The sequence below is a fragment of the Cucumis melo genome, chromosome 4, assembly GCF_025177605.1.
Source record: "Cucumis melo cultivar AY chromosome 4, USDA_Cmelo_AY_1.0, whole genome shotgun sequence".
NCBI lineage: Eukaryota > Viridiplantae > Streptophyta > Magnoliopsida > Cucurbitales > Cucurbitaceae > Cucumis > Cucumis melo.
This window is the reverse complement of record NC_066860.1, coordinates 8586954-8610984: the sequence shown is the minus strand read 5'-3', so window position 1 is coordinate 8610984 and position 24031 is coordinate 8586954. Positions and strand designations below refer to the sequence as shown.

Sequence of the window (24031 nt, the reverse complement as noted above, 5' to 3'; positions counted from 1 at the left end):
TTGGCAAAGATCGTGCAACGGATGGCCAGGCCGAGAGTTTTGCAGACGTTGGGTCAAACGATCTTGCTGGGTACGAGCCATTTGCCACTAACGCTACGCCGGATATAGACTTCCAGCCTATGTACAGTCAAGGATTGAACATGTCGCCTAATGAATTGATGGAAGCAGGAAATGCTCAGGTAAGTGAAGGTAGGTATGTTTCGAGCGGATCTAAGCGGAAACGTGGAGGACAGGCCGAAGACAGTGGGGACATACTTCGCACTGCAATTGAGTATGGAAATGAACAATTGAACCTCATTGCTGAATGACCTGTCCTACAACGTCAAGACGCAAGCCAAACACGTCAAGAGGTTGTCCGACAGTTGGAGGCCATCCTTGAGGTGACATTGATGGATAGATGTCACTTAATGCGTATACTTATGCGTAACGTCGATGACATGAAAGCTTTCCTTGAGGTTCCCGACAATATGAAGTACCCGTACTACAACATCATTCTTCAAGAAAATCGATGACTAGTTTGTTTGTTCTATTTGTATTGGTGGTTTTTTGTACTTGGACTATATGTTCATTAATTTACTTATTTTGTCTTATTATCTAACAAAATTCTCTTTCTCTTCAAGCTTGGTTTGTATTTTTCATTTCGCTTTCCAATGTAATGGTTTGATATTGTTGTATTATCGTATTAATGTACTGTTTTCGTTCAAGTTCTTTTTTACAATATTTTTAAATTGCGTACATGTGGAAATAATTTGTTTAAATGCGCTAATGAATTTATGGATTTACGAATTAATTTTGCACGAAATAACATAAGAGAAGAAACAAAATTATTAAATGAGACTCAATATAACTATTTTAGAAAATAAATATTTTATTACTCACAGGTACGTAAAAAAATATTTCAAAAGTATATACATAAATATGTTTGGGTTATTCTAATTACATAATTGAATATTGATCATTTAAAAAAATATATTAAATTATAAATTTTGTATTCTTATATTAACATTCCTTATTTAAAAAAATATCATAAATCCAATTAATGTAATCTTTGCCCCAAACAAGTTTTATAATAATATTACACTCATAACTCTTCCTCCAAACACAATTTATAATAATACTACAATAATAATCCTTCCCCCAAATACATATTATAATAATACAACAATAATAATCCTTTCCCCAAACACATATTATACACTACTATAATAATCCATTTCCGAAACACATACTATCATAACACTACCTTTCATATTTCTTCCCCCAAACACATATTATAATAACACTTTCCAAACACATATTATCATAACACTAGGATTATCATAATCCTTTTCCCCCATAACTCTTTCCCTCCCCCAAACACACCCTTAGAAAAGAGAGTTGATGATGGAATAAAAATACAAATCAAGAGAAATGACAAATACAAAGTTTTCCTCTTATATATGTACATATAGGTATTCTTAAATGCAGGACAATTGATGAGATTTCATAAATCACTACCAAATAGCTATCAATTAAGGATGTATTTTTCTAATAGTGGATCTTTTTCTATTGTTTTTTGTATGAACCTTCGAATATGCTTTCACTGATACTTATGGATTTACATATTAGACCAAATCCAGAAATCTCTCAATTTGAAGTCTTGGGTGGATAGATCGATGAAGATGCTCTAAAGTACAATTTTTATATATAAATATCAACTTGAAACGATGGTGAAATATAAACGATTTTCTAGAGATATAATTTTAAAACAAACACATCTAGAAAAGCTTTAAACAACTAAAATAAATAAATAAATAAAATAGAAAGAGATAGAGAAAAGAAAAGGCATACCTTGAAACTAATCTAGGATTAGTTAAATGCTATCCAAATTGTTTACACATTTGGGATATAGAAAAAGGGATTTCTATAGCCATCCAAAACTCAACTAATTTATGTCATTTAAGAATTTCTAAAAGTTTATTAATTATATTATATTACTTAACCAAATTAGTTATAAATTCTTTGTATTTAATAGATAGGATAAACTTTTCGGTTTTCTTAAACTCTAAGTTGTTCATGAGACAATTAACCTAATAGTGGAAGGGCAAAAATGATATAGTGGAAGGGCAAAAATGTCATAAATTTTTTTCCTTATCCAAGCTGTTATATATACAATATATATAGATTATATATAGTATATATTAAAAAATGTCCACCACTTTTCATTTTTCCATCTATTTCAAAAATAACATTTATTTCATTTTTGTTTGAATTTCTAGAGAATTTAGGATAATTTTAACGAAAGCTTAGAGGTTTAACTTTTCAAAGTGTAACAATATCGTCGAAACAAAGAAAAAAGATTAAAGGTATTTGTAATAATTACTCAAAGTTTATCTTTATAAATAATATTTTAATGATAAAAGGCTATTTACTTATTTATTTTTTATTTTAACCTTGAAGTTAATTATCATATATGATTATCGATAATTTTTTCATAAAAATAAATTACTTATGTAGTTATTTTGAACTTCTATATTGAAAAATGTTTTAAATCAGACAATTTTATGTAAAACTAAATTTGTATGCATCATATAATTAATATAAAAATTTGAATTCACTATAGTGTTGTTTCATTAAATTAATAATTTATTTGTATGCATTAGATTTTTCTATTTCATCATCCATCAAAATGTTAGAGGTTTTTGTGTGGTTGATTTAGAAAATTAAATAACTAATGGACATAGATTTTAGTAGCATTCAGTGTATATATATTTGTGTTGTTTTTAGAATTTTTTTTAAATTTTATTTTATTGCATATGTACATTTGTTTATTTGTTTATATTTGGTTGAGTAAATGTACAAAATACTTTTGTAATTTAGTATGATAGTTTCATGGAGAAAATTATATAGTAAAGTCACTACAATATGAGTGATAATTTATATACTATTGTATATGTATATGTGTGTAAAAGAAGTAGATTATCTAATGATGAGCCATTAGTAGAATATTGTGTTTTAATGTCGGTTTTCAATCGACATCTTTGATAATGTTATTAAAGTTCTTTAATGTCGGTCTAAAATCAACATTAAAGAGGCCAACAATGTCAGTTTAAAACTGACATTATAGATCACAATAATGTCAGTTTAAAACCAACATTAAAACCTTGTTTCTGGGTCCACTTTTACAAATTTATCTTTATTAAATTGTTGCATTATTGTCCATTTTTTATGACAAAAAATAGTTAAAAATCGACATTATGGGTCTGTGTAAATAAATATGTTTTCTTACGCCAACAAATCAATAAAATTAATATTCTTTTAGAAACTATAATATTCTCTTTTACATGTGTATATACCAAATGAAATCTTGTTTATATATACAATAACTTGACTCCAGTAACAAAGAAAGCGAAAAGTTTAACTAAATTACCTATCAACAAGTTACATTGATCATCATTTGTAAAAAAGATTTACATTGAGAGAGTTGGTTGTCTACTTTGGAGAGTCCAAATTAGCTAATTGGACATTGTTGCCAATTGGCTGCTATCACCATGAGTCACTGCGGTTTTGGGAATAGACACAACAACTTTAATATTTTAGCCTCCATCTCGACTACCTTTCAGAATCAAGATAAATACAAACACTATGATCTAACCAAACTTGATTATGACTAAACCCGTTCGAAGATTGACATAAATTAAACAATAGGTGAGTAGAGAATTACCTCTTCTCTACTGTAGGCATTGTTTGTGATATAAAAAAATTCTTCAACATGTGGAGGACTAATTTCTTCGTACTTTCTTTGCACACACAAAAATTAATTTCCAAATGATGTTGATCCAGTTCGGTCTAGATAATAGATGACCATGCCACTAACTTAATCTCAATGTTGAAAACATCAGGGAGACATGGATCCTACATAAAGCAAGAGATCTATAATGCCAACCATATCAAGTTCTAATTTTATCATTTCAAAGGTGGAAAAATACTACATTAGCATTATAACAAACATTATTGCTAAAGAAACATCAAGTAGTTATCATTTTTACCATTCTAGCAAAGCTCATTCCTAACATTATATAACTCATGGCCAACCCCACTAGTCTCGCGGATGTTTTGCCCACCTTAAGATCAACTTGAGGAGATAAAAAGTTCTTAAGTCATAAGTATCAAATAGATTAGGAAGGAACTTGTTAATTGACTTGAAAAACAGTGTGAGATATCTGATATACCTTTAGTTAATTCTAAAGTCAATAACTGTTATAATAACTAGAGGGACAACAGAAGAGTATAACACAAGAAACTTTTGTAACCTGCGCACAACTCTGATGAGTAATATTATTATAATTCACACTTAGTCAATATACGTCGATACAACATACAATCTCTGTTCAACTATATGACTATTTAACATGCTCATTAGCTTCGGTCTTCAGACTCCCCCTAAATGCATGATTGAATCTTCTTAACGACATCTTCATCCTCTCTTAGAGTTTACTGTGACTACTTTGATCACTGCTTCGTCATTCACCTTACTCATCATCACAATCATCTTAGATCAACATATTGATACCATAGACAAAAGATGGCACTACCTTCGTTATGCTCACAGCTTCTGCGATCAATCTCCCACACGATCTTCAGTCGATTAAATTGCTCGACTAATTTTTTTTACTTTATATATATCTGCAATATATGTTTCTTCAAGTATAATTTCATAAAGATATTAATGCAAGATTTCTAAAATAAAGGAGGATCTTTTTATCTTTTGGAAACTAAATATCTTATCACTTAAAAAGATAATCTTATAAAATATTTTTGACAAAATCTCAACAAACTCCCCCTTTTGTTAAAAAGAGGAGATTTCTTTTCTGATTCAAGTCAACCCTACTCAGAACCTTCTCATGGATCAAACAACAAGGATCCATATTCAACCTCATGACAACACAACATAACAACATAAGCATCAACAAATCATCTCATATTATTAGATCAACACAACCATCACCAACACATCCAACACCATATACTTCTAGTAATGGACTAAATAGCACATCATTTCATTTCATTAATTTTTTAATATCATATCAAAACACTTTAAACAACATACTAACTTTTATCAGTTCAACAACGACTTAAAAAAAATAACAGAACAACAACACCTTCAAATAAAAACAGACTTCAAAACAGACGGCAACCCTACTTTAGCTTCATCCAACCAGCTTTCCTACTACCTACTACTCCCCTCTTGAACCCAAAAGAAAAATCACTCAGGACCATGCTCCCCCGTACTTGTAGGAGGAACTAATGTTTTCAAGTGGCAGATAAGTGAATCAACTTCCAACCGTCGTTCATAAAGCAAATGAATGGAAGTAGAGAGAGCTCGAGACTCAGCTACAAGTGTATTAACGATTCTGGAGGCTAAGTCTCGATTAACAAAGAAGCCTTCAACACTCTCACCTAAGTCTTCCGTGTCAAACATCTAGGAGCCTTTGAAGGTCGCATGTCATGTTCTATATCTGGAACATGACTTCCCTGAAAAAGTCTATAACTCAGAGATAAAGTCTTTGGTTCAGGTCTAGGGGCATCAAGGGTTGTTAGTACCACAACATTTAGATGAACTAATAAGCATGAGAAAAAACGCGGTAAAACAATATGTATTCTAAGACCAAAAGTTCCTACATGCCTTAGAAGCTGATTATATATAAAGAGGCCTGTATCTACAGTGTCGTCATTGCATATCTGATAAAGAAATGTTCCCAAAGCAACAGACATACTGGAAGCATTTGAAGATGGAAACCAGTTTGCAAAATCAATCTTATGAAGAATGACATACTTTATACTGAGAGATACAACTGGAATTCCATTTACAGGCCTAGTAGATAGAGTCCCTCCAGATAACACAAGAGCCAAAAATTTATTTGATGGGTTTGAGGGTGAAGAATTTGGTTCGACATTGTTATCCAAAAACCCATTAATTACTGTAGGAGAAATGTTGAATTTTAAGCCTTGAATGTAAACTGTCTGGTAGTCCGGACTACTAGGGTCATTAAAGTCAAAAGGTAGATTTACAATAAATTCCCTAATTAACTGAGAATAGAAAGGTCTAGCATTTGATATCGTCTTGGAGAGACCAGCCTTTTCAATAAGTCCCATAACACTTAAATAGGAATGATGTTTATCGTAAACATTTACCTCATCTGTAATCCTTCGCCGTAAAACATACATCAATCTTTGAACATTTTCTTCGAGATGAAACAAGATTCCATCAATGGGAACAGATGGAATGTTAGGGGGTATCTTCTTCCTTCCAATTTTTGTAGTAATATTTCGTCGGTTTTACTGAACCTTCTTTCCCTTTGGCCTAGATACACCAGGTGATTGTTGAGTCTCTAGTTGGAGTCCATCATTAACATCTAGTTCAACAGTATTGGTTGCACAAGTATCAGTCGGGTCGACATGTTCATTAGCAGCAGAAGACTCAGCAGCAGCCGGAGACTCAACAACATGAACATCATTCCTTCCCACATTCTCAGTAGATTTATCAATAGGATTATGTTTAGAAACTGAACTCTGATTTGTAACAGAAGCATCAACTTGAATCGATGACTGAATCGGTGGTGAACGACGTGATGGACCAGCTTCAACATTTGTCGTAGGCGGATGACCCGGTGTTGGAGCAAACACATCTTCAAAAGAGGAGCTCTCATGAGAATAAATAAAAATATTAGGATTAACAGATTTAGCCAGGACAAATCGGTAGTCCATATCGGTAGTGTGAGTCTCAGAGACACTTGGTGCAGTTTCAGCACCCTTTGTAGTACTTTCAACAATAACCTCATCATTCACAGGTAAATGGGAACTTGCAGAGACATTTACCTGAGATTTCTTTGATGAAAGTCGATACGGTCTCCGTGGAGGAGTGCTTTTGAACCGATAACTCCTCATCACCATGCATATTAAGATTGAGATACTGGAGCTTCATTAACATCTTTTGACGATTGAGCTTGATAGTTACCTTTTCAGGTGTTCACCATTGATGATTTTGAAGAAGGAATAGCGACAGTCACAACTTCAAAATAAAGTCCCTAATTTTTTAAGATGAACGATCAATTCTGAAAACTTGGAAACTTAAAATATCAAACGCTTCCTGCTTGAAAACCGTAATGATCGCTATTTATGCCTATTACAGCACTGACATGTCCATTAATTCTGATCGTGATATATTCGCGTAAGTTTTTTAGAGAATAAATGAATTACATCTTACAAACTCCTAAATCTGTGCGTAAATGCTCAAATAAATTAGAATCTAGGAGATAGTAAATATATCTACTAATTGTAAGTTCGAACGAACATGTTCCAAAGTGATAATTCTATTTTTAATAAGCCCTTTGATAAAGTGATGGCTGATATCAATATGTTTTGTTCAGCTGTGCTGAATTGAATTTTTGGAGATATCAGTAGCACTCATATTATCACAAAATAAAGTCATAAGATTTTGCGGAATGTCATACTCTTGCAATATATTCTTTATCCATATAAGTTGAGTACATGCACTTCTTGCCACAATGTATTTAACCTTAGCTGTAAAAAGTGATACACAATTTTATTTCTTACTAAACCATGAGATCAGATTGTTTCCTAGAAAGAAACATTCTTCAGAAGTGCTTTTCCTATCATCTGAACATCCGGCCCAATCCGCATCATAATATCTAACAAGAATGGAATTTGTATCATACGAGTATAAAATTCCAAAACCACTTGTTTCATGGATATATTTAATAATTCTTTTGACTGTTGCTAAATGTGAAACATGAGGATCAAATTGAAATCGGGCGCATATTCCAACAACATACGTAATATCAGGCCTACTGGCTGTTAAATACAGCAGACTCCCGATCATGCTTCTGTGTAACTTATAATCTACAGTTTCACCATTAGTATCTTTGGTAATTTTGACATGTGTCGCAGCTGAAGTCCTCTTTTGTTGAGCTCTCTCAAGACCAAATTTTCTCACGATGTTTTTGACATATTTCTCCTAAGTTATAAAAATGCTCTCTATTCTTTGCTTTATCTGAAGGCCCAAAAAACAAGACAATTCACCAACCATACTCATCTCACATTGTTGTTGCATGAAATGAAGCTTTCTATAAGTTCCTTAGAAAATCCTCCAAAAATAATATCATTTACATAAATTTGTGCCACAATTAGATCATTGTCAGATATGTTTATAATAACGTTTTGTCAGTACCTCCTCTAGTGTATCCTTTACGACCAAGATAAGCAATAAATTGGTCGTACCATGCTCTTGGTGCCTGCTTCAACCCATATAAAGCTTTATTAAGCTTATACACATGTTGTGAAAATTTAGGATCAATAAATCCTTTAGGTTGAGCCATATAAACTATTTCATTCAAGTACCCATTTAGAAATGCACTCTTGACATCTATATGATATAATTTAAACTTGTGAATGAAAGATATGCTGAGTAAGAGGTGTATAGCTTCGACTCTGGCAACATGTGCAAGTGTTTCATCAAAATCAACTTCTTCTACCTGTGCATAATCCTAAGCCACTGGTCTTGCCTTGTTCCTTGTTACATGTCCTACTTCATCAGTCTTATTTTTAAAGATCCACTTGGTACCTATAATATTTGCTTCTTCAGGTTTAGGCACCAAGGTCCACACATTGTTACGCTTAAACTGAAGTAATTCTTCCTGCATTGCATGTATCCAGTATTCATCTTTAAGAGTTTCATCTACAGATGTGGGTTCAATAGATGAAGTATAACACAGATCAACAATCATTTTTGTATAATCCACCTTGTCCTTCTTTCTAGTTGTAATTCTGGCTGAGGGATCTCTAATTATAAAGCTTGATGGATGATTCTTTCGAACATGCGAAGAAGGAATAAGTTCAGTTTCTCTGACCGTTACCTCTTTCGGAGTTGGTTGTAAGTTTTCTTCAAGACTACTTATACTTGTATCGACTTTAGAAATGTCAACAGTAGTAGTTTCGGGTACCATAGTAACTTTAGGTGCTAATTCATCATCATCATCAGTTCATTCATATGTATACTCAGAATCATTCACAACCACATTAATCGTTTGCATAACCGTTCCAGTTTTATTATTGAAGACTCGATAAGCTCTGATATTTTGTGAGTACCCAAGAAAACGTCCCTGTTCTGATTTAGCATCCCACTTTATGTGATACTCTCTATCAGCAAGGATATAGCAAGTACTCCAAAAAATATGAAAATATTTGACATTAGGTTTTCTACCCTTCCATAACTCATATAAAGTGACAGTAGTTTCAGACTGAGTAGTAATTCTGTTGTGAATATGACACACTGTATTAACAACTTGAGCCAAAAAATGCAACGACAAAGCTTTGGCACGGATCATGACATGAGCCATTTCTTGTAAGGTTCTATTTTTCCTTTCTACAACTCCATTCTACTGAGGAGTTAATGGTGCTAAATATTCATTATGCATTCCTTCCATTTCACAGAAGTTCATATCTTAATTTTCAAATTCCTTTCCAAGATCACTCTTGATTCTAATAATTTTCTTCCCTTTTTCACGTTGCAAACTCAAACATGAACTGATGTACACCCTTGCACTATCGAATTTTCTTTTTAAAAACCTTACCTACGTGAATCGAGAAAAGTCATCCATAATTTTAAACACATACTTTTTTCCTCCAAGACTCTCAGTTTGCATCGAACCCATAAGATCCATGTGTAACAATTCTAAGACTCTGTTTGTGCTACACTCCTTCATACTTTTATGGGAAGCTTTAATTTGCTTTCCAATCTGACAATCCCCACAAAAGAATTTTCTTTTTGAGTCAATGTTTGGGATTCCTATGATAGCCTCATTTTTTTACAACTTTATTAATGCTCCTTAAGCTAGAATGTCCCAGTTTTCTATTCCATAACCAAGTTTGATCTTCTTTGATTGAGTGACAAACATCAAAATTGTTGGATATCCAATGATAGCAATTATCAACCTGTCTACAGCCATTCATAAGAACTTGATTATTTTCATCAATCACCTCACACCTGTCTTTGCTGAAGTTTACACTGTAGCCTTGATCACAAAGTTGACTCACACTGATTAGATTTGCTTTTAGTCCTTCAATATATCTAACATCATTTAGATAGGGTAGGTTAATTTTTACAATATTGCCTTTAGCTATGATCCTTCCTTTTGTACCATCTTCAAAATTGACATGTCTAGAAACACATTCTTTTAATTTAGAGAAGAAAGATCTGTTTCCAGTCATGTGCCTAGAACATCCGCTATCAAAATACCATGCATCAGTTGAGGCTTGAATAGTTGTAAATCCTATATTGCATTGTTCTGACTGCTTTACTCTCCAGACCATAAAGTTTCTTCTTCCATTTTGTTTGAGGGAGTTAGATTTATGCTTCTGAACACCATAATTTACATTCCATTGATAAAGTTTGTCTCTCTGTAACATATAGCAAAATGGCCTAATATGACCTCTTTGGCCACAATAATGACAAACCCACCTAGTAAGTTTAGCTAAAGGGCTAATAGCTTTTGTTACCGTAGGAACTTCTGATTTAACATTTACTGAAGCTGGAACAAATTTGATCTTAGTAGTTGAGTTAGTGCTTTTTTACTAATGAATCGAAACCAAGATCATATTTATTGGAACTAGTCTGTCATGAACTTAATATCATATCTAAATTCTCAGATCTCGAATTTAGCATTTTTACATACTTCATTTTGTGGTCATATTCATTCTGAACTTCTCTCAGTTTTAGCTTTAGTGCTGTTATGATGGACAGTAATCATTCATTTTCCTCCATAAGATTTTGAATTTTTTCTTTCTATATTGCTCTGGCTTCAGAGTCATCTTTTGATAAAACTTTCAGCTCTTTAAGAGACAACTCATTATCACAATTTCCTTTAGAATTTTCACTTTCATTACCTGAATTAGTTTCTGTAATACTTACTATGAAAACATTTATGTCATTATCATCTTCTTCACTATCATCAATGTCCTCATCTGATAGGTAGCACAAAAATTTTTCTTTTGCTTTCTCAAGAACGTGGGACATTCAGCCTGATAATGACAAACTCCCCCATATTCTCTACATCTGAAAAATTCTTCCTTCACCATCCTTTTTTCGTCCATAGTCACCGTCCCTCATGTTAGAGATTTCATTAAACCTTCTGGTATTGCTTTCACCATCTCTTCTTCGATAATTAGTCAGATTTCTAGCATTAAATCCCATGGTATTCAATTTTTTGAATTTCTTGACAACCTTAGCAAACTGTTTCATTAGTAGAGCTATTGATTCGTTCATATTTACTTGATTATCAGATTGATTTACAGTTGTCTTTTTTTTTTTTCATATATTGACTTAAAAGCAATTCCCTTGCCTTTCTTATTCTCTCTGTGCGATATAGCCATCTCGAATGTAAGCAGAAACCCAAGCAACTCATCCAATTTTAATTTAGTTATATTATGAGCTTCCTCTATAGCTGTGACCTTCATGTCGAATTTTTCTGGTAACGATCGTAGCACTTTACGCACTATCTTGGATTCAGGAAATTTTTCCCCAAGCAGTAATGATTCATTTGCTATTTCCAAAAATCTCTCATTATAATCTGATACAAACTCATCTTTTAACATTTTCAATGCTTCAAATTTTGATGTTACCAACTGTAGTCTGGATATTTTAACTTTTGTAGTGCCTTCATAAGAAACTTCGAATATTTTCCAAACTTCTTTGGTTGAATTACAAGAATTTATAAGTTTGAACACATTCAAATCAACACCATTAAATATAGCATTGAGAGCTATAACATTCCCAACTAATGCTTGTTCTTTAGCATCAGTCCAGTTAACTTCTGATTTTGGAACAGATACATCGTCTACAGTGATCATCGGTGGTTCATATCGCTATAAGTGCTCTCCATGCTCTCCCATTCAAATTTTTAATAAAAGAAATCATATGAGGTTTCCAATATGAATAATTTTTGTCATCAAGGATAGAAGGACGTAAAGCTAAAGGTCCTTCCCTAATTATCTCCATGGACTTGCAACCTACTCTGATACCAATTGAAAAACAGTGTGAGATAATCAGATAAACCTTTAGTTAATTCTAAAGTAAATAATTGTTGTAATAGCTAGAGAGAAAGTAGAAGAGTATAACACAAGAAACTTTGGTAACCTAGTTTGGCCAATGTTGCCTACGTTTGGGGAGTTGCGCACAACCTTGTTGAGTAATATTATTATGATTCACACTTAGTCAATATACATCGATACAACATAAGATCTCTGTTCAACTATGACTATTTAACACGCTCATTAGCTTCAGTCTTTAGGCTCCCTCTGAATGCATGATTGAATATTCTCGACGACATCTTCATCCTCTCTCAGACTTTACTGTGACTACTTTGATCACTACTTCATCATTCACCTTACTCATCATCACAATCATCTTAGATTATATTGATACCATAGATAAAAGATCGCACTACCTTCGTTATACTCATAGCTCTTTTAATCAATCTGCCACACGATCTTCAATCGATAAAATCGCTCGACTAATTTTTTCACTTTATATATATCTGCAATATATATATATATATATATATATATATATATATATATATATATATTTCTTCAAGTATAATTTCACAAAGATATTAATGCAAGATTCTTAAAATAAAGGAGGATCTTTTGATCTTTTGGAAATTAAATATCCTATCACTTAAAAAGATAATCTCATAAAATCTTTTTGACAAAATCCCAACATAATTGCAGCATATAGAAAACAACCCTATCAATTCAACATTATGAGTTACAGCGTACACAAATATATGGAAATAGATAAGGATAAATCAAACAAGAATATAGAGATGACGATCAATGACAAGTCAATAAAATTAAACCTAATAACCAACCTCGTTTCCAAGAAGAAAAGAGGTGCTCATCTTAAAAGGATGCCGATTGACAGTCATAACGTTATTAGTGATCTCCATGCAACATATATCACAATCGTTCCCTTATAGAATTGAAGAACGCAATTTAAATTTAAAAAACAAACCCATGATTACATTACTACGAAAGGGAAGAAGGAAAGAAAGAAATCAAAACCTTGAGGAAAGTTTGAGCGTTGAAAAGGGAATGAAAATGGCGGAAGCAGAGGTGAGAAGTAGAACCATGGCTGGTAATTGACTATATTTTAAGATTTGTGTTAATTGACAACCTGCAATTTAAGAGGAAAAAAATATTAAACATAACCTGTCAAACTGCACACAAAGAACATTAAAAGGATTGAACTTGCCTAATAGCTTAACAACGATGTAAAAAATAAAAAGTAAACTCAAAATTCATAGAGGCTTTTTCATAAACAGATTGGATACAAGATATGAATGAGTAAAAAGTAAATAGAGCACCTAAGAAAAGCCTAGAACCTACAAAGCAATCTTAGATCTACATAATCGGAAAGTTAGTAGTGTAGCAATCTTAAATCTACATAACAAAACAAATGACACTGAAACACTCTTATCAAAGTCATTAGAAGACACACATCGTCTAAAGAGTGTCAACATTCACCTATAGAATTCAGCAAACAGATCTTTGTAATAGATGTATGCCAACAACTTCACAACCAATATTTTTAAATCATATTAAATCCAAAGTTATAACACAAAATGAACTTCAAATGAATGATAAATAGAAAAATTATCTTCTCAAGTGTCAGCTCAATTGCTTCATCACTCTACTTCTCACTCCTACCTTTCTGAATGATTTTATCATAAAAGGTAGCAAGCAATTCAGCACTAGAACTTCCAACCACACCCTAATTGCAAAAGATTTCAATAGTTTCCTTGAGAGCGTACACACAAAAATACACTTCAAAAAAGGGTAAAAGTATGAAAATGTTATTTATTGCAACGAGTGTTAATGAAGGAAAAGTCACATATCTTACGTCTGTTAAAAGCTTGAATGATTTCTGAAGATTTCTTGCTATCTTATAAAGCTCTAAAAGATTTCTAAAGATTTCTTACTCTCTTACAAAGCTCTAAACGATGTCTGTCCTTACTCCAAGTTCATTCATCCATGGCCAACTAAGCAATTCAGGAAGTTACACAGGGATCAAGTAAAATTCACATTGTGAACTTCAAAATCGTTCAAGGTCTTCAATGTACGACGCTTCTGCAATTGATCCAGCCACGAGAACAGTAGATCTGGGCTTGCGAGATAGATGTGCGACGGTGGTGGTGAGACAGACGAGAACATGCGACAATGGTGGTGAGGCGACGTGCAAACGTGCAAAGATCTAGGACGTGTGCATGTGAGGCAGATGCAAATGTGCGAAGGAGCACAATAGTTCCTTAAAAAATTTGTGATAGACATGGGGGCACGAGGGATGATTGGACATGGTGGACTGGTTCGACAGTGGAGTAAAGTGAGATTGAGAAGAGAGGGAATAAAGTGAGAGAGAGAGGAAATCACTGAGGAAGAAAGCTGAAGAATAAAGTAAGAGCGAGAAGATACTTAATTTTACAAATTAAAAAAAATAACCATAGCTTTAATGTCGATTTTAAACATCCGTATTTTAAAATGTGACAGTAAAGATTTGTTTTCATTTTTTGAATCACATGCTCACTGAAGAGGCAGACAAGTAGAAAGATAAGTGACAATTTAACACTGCTGGTGGACGAATTGAGAAGTCCATGGTGATCTGTTATTTTTGGAAACCTAGATTACCTAAGAGTGCGGGGGTGCTTAAGCCAAGATAGCATATCCAAAATTCAAGAATCACCCAAACTCTTGATTGTGTCTTCATTGGTTATGGTAATAAAGTGTTGGATATAGGTTTATATGTGTGAGTGATAAATCATTGTGTGAATATAGAGATGCAATGCTTTTTTAGCATGTTTTTCCCATGAATCCAACTATTGATAAATCAGTATATAATTCAATAATTAATCAAAATGCTAGTACTTCAAGCATTAATCAAATTATGAACTTTCTCTTTCTAACTCTGATAACACACTTACCTTAGTGCTTAGAAGAAGTAAAACTCAAAGGGTTATAGTACTCATTGATCTTGCGAGACCATTCACATACCGCTCCACATCACCCAAATTACTACAGCAATTGAACTGGACAATTGAATGATTCATTCATGTCATTTTATGAGTCAAATCCTAGGGCTTTCAGGTTTCGATCATCTCTCTCATAAGTCTTCCTCTCAGTCAAGCTCGTACTTTGAATGTGATTCCTTATTCTATTAGTTTGTTGGGAATATACATCGACTCCTCTAATTTTTAGATAAAGCCTAGCTAGAAACGAAACTAGAAAGGAGAAGTTTTCCTCAAACTTTCAGATAAAGGATAGGTTTTCTAATACCAATAAGAGTTAGATAGGGACATTCGAACTAGTTAGATCAACGGAATGGCTAGTAGAGTAGGGTTTACCGAGGATGGATTGCTAGCTTACTCTGGTTGGGATTGGAATGAAAATATAACTTTAAAGAAGTTCCTAGGACATGCTTACACGTCCATTTAATAAAGATTTTGGACCATACTTTCTAACTACCTTTATAGTTGAAAATTCAGATAAGATAGACAATCAATTTGTTTGCATGTACTTAATAGACAAGGACCCAAAAACTTATCAAGAAGCTTTAAGCTCAGTAGATTCTATCTTTGGAATAGACAATCGAGAGTGAATTAGATTTCTTAGTTATGAATAAAACATAAGAATGGGTGGATCTACCTAAAATACGTAAATCCATTAGATGTAAATGGATCTGTAAGAAGACAATGAGATTATATGGTACAATAAGACTGAAACTAGTGATTGTAGAATATACACAAAAGCAAATCATAGACTATTTTAATACTTGTGTCTAAAATAGTCACTATTAGAACCTTTATAGCTCATGTTCGATTCGCAACCTTCTAATAAATCAGACATATGTAAAGATGACATTTTCTAATGGGTACTTAGAAGAAACAATATACATAACGCAGCCCAAAGGCTTTATTGTTATTCGTTAAGAATATAAACTCCATAAACTTAATTTTTTTTATGGTCTTAAACAAGCTCCTAAACAATAGTATGAAAAATTTAACAATACTTTAATAAACAATAGTTTTAAAGTAAATTAATTATTATGATACATATGTTTACTCAAAGTCATATGGAGCTAACTTTGTGATTATATGTATGTATGTTGATGATATGTTGATTTTTGGTACAAACATAAATATAATTAAAAACATCAAGTTATTTCTTTCCTCACAATTTGAGAAGAATAATGTAGAACGATGATGTGCTACTTTACGTTAAGATAAGAAAAAATAAAAAATATTTCTCTTTATGTGAATCAAACTACAATAAAAAATTGCTAAAGAGGTTTGACAGTTTTGATATTACCCGTATAAGAGCACCATATAATCCTAGTTTGAGTCTTACGAGGAATAAAGGTGAAAGTGTCTCTTCATATGAATATGCAAAATAATTGATAATGTTATGTTTTTATTGAACTATACTAGATCAATATTGCACATGTTGTGAATCAATTGAGTAGAGTAGATACACTCATAATCATGATAAGGATCATTGGACACCACTTCGTCATTTGTTAAGGTACTTCAGAGGTGGTAGGTTTTATTTACTAAAACTTGTAGATAATAAATGTAAATAATTGATTGTTATCAACCAAGTGTTGTTGTTATCATTTTAATAAGAGTTGTTGATGTTGGGTTTTATGTACTAAAACTCGTAGATAATAAATATAATCCATTGACAATTATTAATAAAATGTTATTATTACAGTTTCAATAAGTGTTTTATTGATTATATTATTAGTTTTGTCTTAGTAACCTAAATCTAATAAACTAACATATCTTAAGTTGTTTGATAGATCTTGAACAGTATATAGAGACATACGAGTATCAATGTTCGAGATACAACTTAAAGGGTCTATAGTATAGGTATAAGGTTGGGTACGATCTTATCCTGGTAACACTATGAATATGACCCACTTTGTATTTGATACAAACACAATGATTTAATGAGTTTGTGTAGGTGACATGCGAGTGAGGGTATCCTATGCAATAAGTTTGAATAAGATCGGACCACGAAATAATAACTACTAGATGTAACTGCGTTAATTAGTTAGGTTTCTATTTCATTTGGATGACCTAAGTAACTTAGTCTTAATCCTGAATGTATTAATATGAGTTTCTGTTCGTGAGGGATTGTTTTTTAAATTTTATGGATGAGAGTTGCCAATTTGTTGACTCAATATGCTTATCATTTTGGGAACAAGATCGAGTGGAGATCTAGGAACATAATCACACAAGATGAAATTCACTCTTTCCCGACTTTATGGTAAGTAGATGAGTGTTCCCATAAATGGTGTCTTTAGGACTTGAACACAAGACTCTACCTTCTCTATGGCACGAGAGGGGTTTCTGTTTAGTGGTTGGACCATAAATAGGTTGTTCATTAGATGAGCACTAGTATTTATGGACTTATTAGTAACCAAGGGTAAAATGGTGTTACGAACACTTGCGAAGGACTAACTTATTGATATTGGTTTATATCCGTGGACACAAAAGTGTATCTATAGTGAGAAGAGTCCACTTACGAGTCTTTAGTGGAGTGTACACACAATTAACAAATATTGGTTAATGTGGATAATGAGTTTAGCCAATTAATCTCATATCATTGTAGCTTTGGATATGTAGGTTCATCAGGTCCCCTTCATGGCTCATAAAAGGTAATGAGGTGTATATATATTAGTTGTAATTTAAAATGTTCAAATTTACTTTGGGAATGAATATAATGTATGGTGATACATTATAATATAAAGTTTATATTTTAATTAATTTATAAAGTTTATATAATGTAGGTTCATCAGGTCCCATTCCTATTTCGTAAAGGATATGATTCAAAATTAATCTACGAGAGAATAAAATATTTAAATGATGTCAAAAGTCAATTTAATGTGAATCATATTCATATTAAAACTATAGGTTAAAATTTAATATGTATATGATACACACTAAAACTATAAGTTATGAAAGAAATTTATATTGAATATGATTCAAATTTGGATTAAATTAAATATAAGATATTTAATGGAGTTTTTTAAAAAATATAACAAAGTGGCAAAATATTTACACTATATAGAACAATTTCGAAAACGGAAAAAACTCACAGACCCACAGTGAAAAATACCAAAAATGGCTTGTCAACCACGCACGTAATATATTTGGTACATGATCGTTTAAATTTGGCTATTGTTTGATATACGATCGTTTAGATATGGTCATTTAGATTTGGTTGTTTAGATTTGAATAGCCAAATCTAAACAATTTATTTTTTCAATTATATCATTTAATTTGGTTACACGATCATTTAAATTTGATCGTTTAGATTTGGGTAGCCAAATCTAAATGATTTTTTTTTCAAAATTTGGTACACGATCGTTTAAATTTGACTAAACGAATTTTTTAAGATTCTTTTGGTACACGATTGTTTAGATTTGTTTACATGATTGTTTATTTTGTTAAGATTTTTTGGTACACGATCGTTTAGATTTGGCCAAACGGTTTTTTAAAAAATTTTTTTGGTACATAATCGTTTATTTTTTTTCGATCGTTTAGATTTGCCTACCCCAATCTAAACAATTTTTTTCAAGATTCTTTATATACAATCACTATTTTTTTACACGATTGTTTAGATTAGGCTATCCAAATCTAAATGACGTTTTTTTCAAGTCTACATGATTTTGAACAACCAAATAAAAGTTTGAAAGAAATAGATTTTTTATATTTGATATATGATCTTGAACAAAATAATAGTTTGGAAAAAAAGGAGAAAAAGAAGAAAGACGATGGAAATAAATTGCAACGAAGAGGAGAAGAAAAATAGAAGGAAAAACCTAGAATATTTAAAAAATGGTTAACTTTATGGGTTTTGTTACACGTGTCGTAAATATTTTACCAGTTTGTTATATTTATGAAAATTTCCCATATTTAATTTAGCAATTAATTAATTAGAAAATTAATTAATAGTTTATTTTAATTTAATTAATTAAATGAAAACTATAGGTTAGGTGAGAGATATTCATTTAAATATGATTTCAATGAAATATTAATTAAATATAATTTAATTAAGAGACATTTTTAAATATCGTAAAAGAAACTAAAATATAATTAATAGAAGCACATCATTGTTTATCAATGTCTATCATTGATAGAATATGAAATTTTGCTATATTTTGTAAATATTTTGTCAATTTTTCATTTTTTCATTTTTCTTTAATTAATTATTTTAATATTAATATTAAATTAATGGAGAACGTGGATAGTTCTCCCACGTAACCCAAAAATCTCTCTAACTCCCTCTTCGGTGGAGGACGGTAGAACATTACATTGAGAGGAATTTTTTTTTGAAAAAAATTCACTATGTATTCTCTCAATTCTCTGCAACAATTTCCATTCTAATTTTGGTTTCCATAAACCATAATCTTAAGCTTAGAGATTAGGAAGGTTTCCAAGTAGTAGTGCCCAAATATTGACATTTGACAGATATAAAGTCGTAAATGACATAAGTGTCCTTTACTCTTCTCTGTAATTTCTATATTATTTAGAAAGCATGCTTAGCCTTAGTTTATGTAACCCTTTTGCCAATGTAATGGTATTTTTAAGTTCCCAATTAGTTTGGGTTAATGGTTCTGTTTAAATTCTTTCAATGCGTTGGGCTTTTATCCCTTCAGTTGATTACTTAGGTATTAGTCTTGTCTTAATAACCCTAAATCCAATAGCTAACATTCTAAACTATCACATGAGTCTTGAATAGTATGTAGAGACATACATCACTCAATATTTAAGATATAGTCTAAAAGGTCTACAATATAGGGATAAAGTTGTATACCATAACTTGGTAACATATAGGGTTTAGGGTTAAGGTCTACAATAAGGTTGGGTACCTTATCCTAGTAACATTATGGATATGATCCACTTTATATTTGATACAAACGCAATGATCCAACGTGTTCATATAGGTGACATATGATTAAAGATGAAATGAGTTTACATAAGATTGATATTTAAGGATTTAGATGTAACCTAGAGTAAAACAGTAGTTTGATCCAATTAATGTTATGAGAACTCGTAAAGGACTACTTTGTTGTTATTGGTCTATATTCGTGGATACAAATATATTTGCAGTGAGAATAGTGTCATTGTGAGTCTTTAATTGAGTGTACACACAATTAACAAATATTGATAAATGTGGTTAATAAGTTTAACTAATTAATCTCATATCATTGGACCTTCCGATCTATAGGTCTATTAGGCTGTCCCCTTCCAAACTCGTAAAGGGTATTGAGGTTATTATGTTTTGAATGTAATTTGAAATGTTCAAATTTTACTTATCAAATTAATATAATGTATGGTGATACATTATACTATAAAGTTTATATTTTAATTAAACTTTATAATATAATTTTTTAAATTTTGAATATGAGTCAAAATTAATTTATGAGAGAATAAATATTTGAAGAAATTTAAATATTAATTTAATGTGAATTGAGTTCATATTAAAACTATAGGTTATAATTTAAAGCGTATTATATACACATTGAATATGATGCGAGAGAAATATGATTGAATATGGTTCAAATGTAAGTTTAATTAAATGTGTGATATCAGAGAATAGAAAGGTTTTCTTGTGATGGTGTTTTCAACTTTAAATTAGAGTTTTGTAGAGCCAGAGCCACCAACGAAAGTAAGCTTCGACCTCTTCGTATTTTCTAGATTTTTGTAAATAAACACTTAAATAATTTTAATCCAATAGGTTGATTTTTTAGAAACAATTTTTATTATATATTTTTTTGTTAATGTTTGGGTATTTTGAAATCCCAATTAATTTGAGTTTTGTCCTCTGTTGTCTTCCATTGTTAGGGATTTTAACCCTACATGAAGTACTATAGAAGAATATTGTGATGCAAATGGGGTAATAAATAATGGTGTTTGAGTAATGGATTCGTGTTTGTACCAAGAGAAGGTGTTGTGGCATGAAAATTAGCCAAAAAAACCTGTATAACACAATCAACCTTGAAGTCATAATTTATTGCATGAAAACTAGCTGTACAATAAGCAGAGTGTCTAAGAAGTATGCTAGGAGATGTGTCATTATGGAGGGCTTTTGTACCAGTATCATTGTATTATGATTCACAAGCTACTACAAGTACTGCAAAAAATAATGTGTATAGATGGAAAAAAAAGAGGCATACTTGTCTGAGACATAGAACTTTGAAGTAGATGTTTGGCATACTTGTCTGAGACATAAAACATACTTGTCTGCAGAAGATTATATATATATATTTTTTTGCACATATCACTTAGGTTTGGGGCTTGTTTGGAATAATTTGAAAAGAAAATGTTTTCCAAAACATATTTTCATTTAAACCATTTTTTCCCAACATTCTTTGAAATAAAAATAAATATGCTTAACAAAACTTTTCAAAAGTGTTTTTTTTCAGAAAAATGCAAAAAAAAAAAGTTGCATAAGAAAAAAGGAAGAAAGGTTAAAGTGCAATTTCACAGCATGATGCATAAACCTTTTCCTCTCTTACGCCCAAGTGTAAGCATTGTAAGAAGTTTCTTGTGTAAGCCAAGGTTGAACATAGGGATTCAGTAAATTATTAATTTGAATGTTCGGTTGTGTTAAATAAAAAATTTGAGTTAACAAATATTTATTATTATTTTATTCTAAACATACATTTCAGCAATGCGGAAGTCTTCTTTATAAGGGCATCCAAGTTTTGGAAAGGGTGAGGAGATAGACAAATGTAGGTTTGTCGATATCTCCACGTGCGCTCCACTACCGTCAGTTAGTTGTGGCAAGGAGAGGAGTAAAAATAATAATATATTTTTGCTAAACCGTTGTCTTATTCTTTTGGTAATTAAACTCTCCAAAACCGAAACCATTTCAAAATAAATGGTATTTATTCAATCGATATTTTAGTTGTCATTAATAATATGGTAGTTGGAGTCTCTCCCTGCTTACTATATATATCGGGTCTCATTCTTCTCTTTATACGAACTTAGAAAGTAACATAAAGATTTTCGTTCTCCCAAAATTCTCTTTCAGTATCGAGCAATAGAGTGTCTATTTGAGGGTTGTGAATTTCGATTAGTTTTAGTGTAAAACTAATTGAAGAACGACACTGTTTTATCCTAGAGCGAGGGGCGATCAAAACTGTTTGCACAAAAGAGCAGAGTCGCGACACGTCTTAAAGAAAGTGAAATCCACGACTTAGCCATTTTCTAACCTGTTTCTATTTTACAGCACGTGCTTTGACCATGCAATTTGATCAAACAAGTCGTCAATCCTGGGCAATGGACAACGGTTCTTGAGTGTCACCTTATTCAACTCTCTGTAATCAATACAAATGCACATCGATCCATCTTTCTTCTTCACGAATAATATTGGTGCTCCCCAAGGTGACACGCTAGGTCGTATAAAGCCCTTGTCCAGTAACTCCTGCAACTGAACCTTCAGTTATTTCAGCTCAACTGGGGCCATTCTATAAGGAGCTCTAGATATAGGAGTAGTGCATGGCTCTAGCTCAATGGCAAAATCAATCTCCCTGGGAGGTGGGAGTCCTGGACGCTCATTAGGTATTCTCTCACCACCAGCTCAGATGACAAGGAAACTTTCGACTCTCTAGTGTCCACCACGCTGGCCAAGATACTCCAAGTACCTTGGTTGAGTAGCTTACTGGCTTTCATAACTGAAATGACTTTGGGTAGGACTACAGTTCCTACCCCCTTGAACTTGAAACTAGCTGCTGAAGGAGGGTTAAAAACTACCTCTTTACGGGAACAATCTATGCTTGCATGCTGGCAAACAACCAATCCATGCCTAGAATTACATCAAAATCTTGCATGTCTAACACTAACAAAGTTACATCTAGCACACAGTTCTCTATCTCTACTTGACATGCCTTTATCTTATCTTTAGACAACATGACTTCTCTCGATGGAGTAGAAACATATAGCATACTACTCAACAGTTCTACCTCTAGACGTACATGCTGAACAAATGCTGAAGATATGAAGGAATGGGAGGACCCAGAGTCAAATAGTACGAATACGAAGTGCCCCAAGATTGGGAGCGTACCTGTCATCATAGTATCAGCTTGTTCAACCTCCTGACGAGTAGTGGCAAAAACTCTTCCCTGCTGGGAAGTTGGAGTCTAGTTCGAAGTAGTCTCAAGCAGTTTCTGAGGGCAAAAGTCGACTATATGCCCTGGTTGCTTGCACCTGAAGCAAACTCCATTTCTTGCCAAGCAACGACCTCCATGATATCTCCCACAGCTCTGATACGCAGGTAGTTCTCTCATAGTCTTTCCTGCAGTAGCAAGCTTCTGGCGATGCCGTTGGAAAAGACCTCCTGGCCTCAGGTTCCTCTGTGGTGCTACAGTAGGCTGCAACTCAGCCATCCTTTTTTGACCTGGGGTTGTTCCTCTTCCTACAGCCTTGGACGAAATAGCTTTCTCGTGCAGACTCAAGTCTAGGGCCAGACGTAGTGCATCAGCATGGGTGGTTGGCCTGAAGGCTCGAACGATACTCTAGAGGTCTAGTCTGAGACCTCTAACGAACTTCTCGGTCCGAGTAGCCTCATTCTTCACTACATCGGGAGCAAAATGGGATAGCATATCAAACTCTGCATCATACTGCTCCATAGTCATGTCGCCTTGCTCTAGGTTCAGGAACTTTTGCTGCTTAGCGTACCTCACGTTGGCAAAGAAGAACTTAGCACAGATGCTCTCCTTGAACTGCTCCCAGGTTATCTTACTAGCATCTCCATCCAGTATCCTCTCAGCGGTCTCCCACCAGGCGGTACCTCTATCCTCCAAGAAGAAAACTACGCACTACACCTTCTGGTCATTAGGGCACTTCATGTACCGGAAGATGGTCTCTAATGAGGTTAACCACATCTGGGCCTTGGTGGGGTTATCCAT

The 24031-nt window shown here is 32.7% G+C and overlaps 2 protein-coding genes across 2 annotated transcripts; both read right to left on the bottom strand.

Annotated features, from left to right (window-relative positions):
• Nucleotides 1-5439: 5439 nt before the first annotated feature.
• LOC103495044 (uncharacterized) lies at nucleotides 5440-6135 on the bottom strand. Its single transcript, XM_008456468.2, has one exon. The coding sequence runs from the start codon at nucleotides 6133-6135 to the stop codon at nucleotides 5440-5442; it is 696 nt and encodes a 231-aa protein (XP_008454690.2).
• Nucleotides 6136-23263: 17128 nt separating this feature from the next.
• On the bottom strand, nucleotides 23264-24031 carry LOC127148918 (uncharacterized). Its single transcript, XM_051083347.1, has 3 exons — nucleotides 23948-24031; nucleotides 23670-23845; nucleotides 23264-23618 (listed from the first exon to the last, which is right to left on the bottom strand). Exons 1-3 carry the CDS (start codon nucleotides 24029-24031, stop codon nucleotides 23264-23266), a joined length of 615 nt encoding a protein of 204 aa, XP_050939304.1.

Excerpts from the sequence above, each read along its gene's own strand:
- LOC103495044 (XM_008456468.2), bottom strand. The coding sequence starts at position 6,135 with ATGGGACTTATTGAAAAGGCTGGTCTCTCCAAGACGATATCAAATGCT.
- LOC127148918 (XM_051083347.1), bottom strand. The coding sequence starts at position 24,031 with ATGGATAACCCCACCAAGGCCCAGATGTGGTTAACCTCATTAGAGACC. Across the intron at positions 23,846-23,947 it reads AGTGCCCTAATGACCAGAAG|TTCAAGGAGAGCATCTGTGC; the intron begins GTGTAGTGCGTA and ends ACCTGGGAGCAG. Across the intron at positions 23,619-23,669 it reads GAGGCTACTCGGACCGAGAA|GCCAACCACCCATGCTGATG; the intron begins GTTCGTTAGAGG and ends TCGAGCCTTCAG.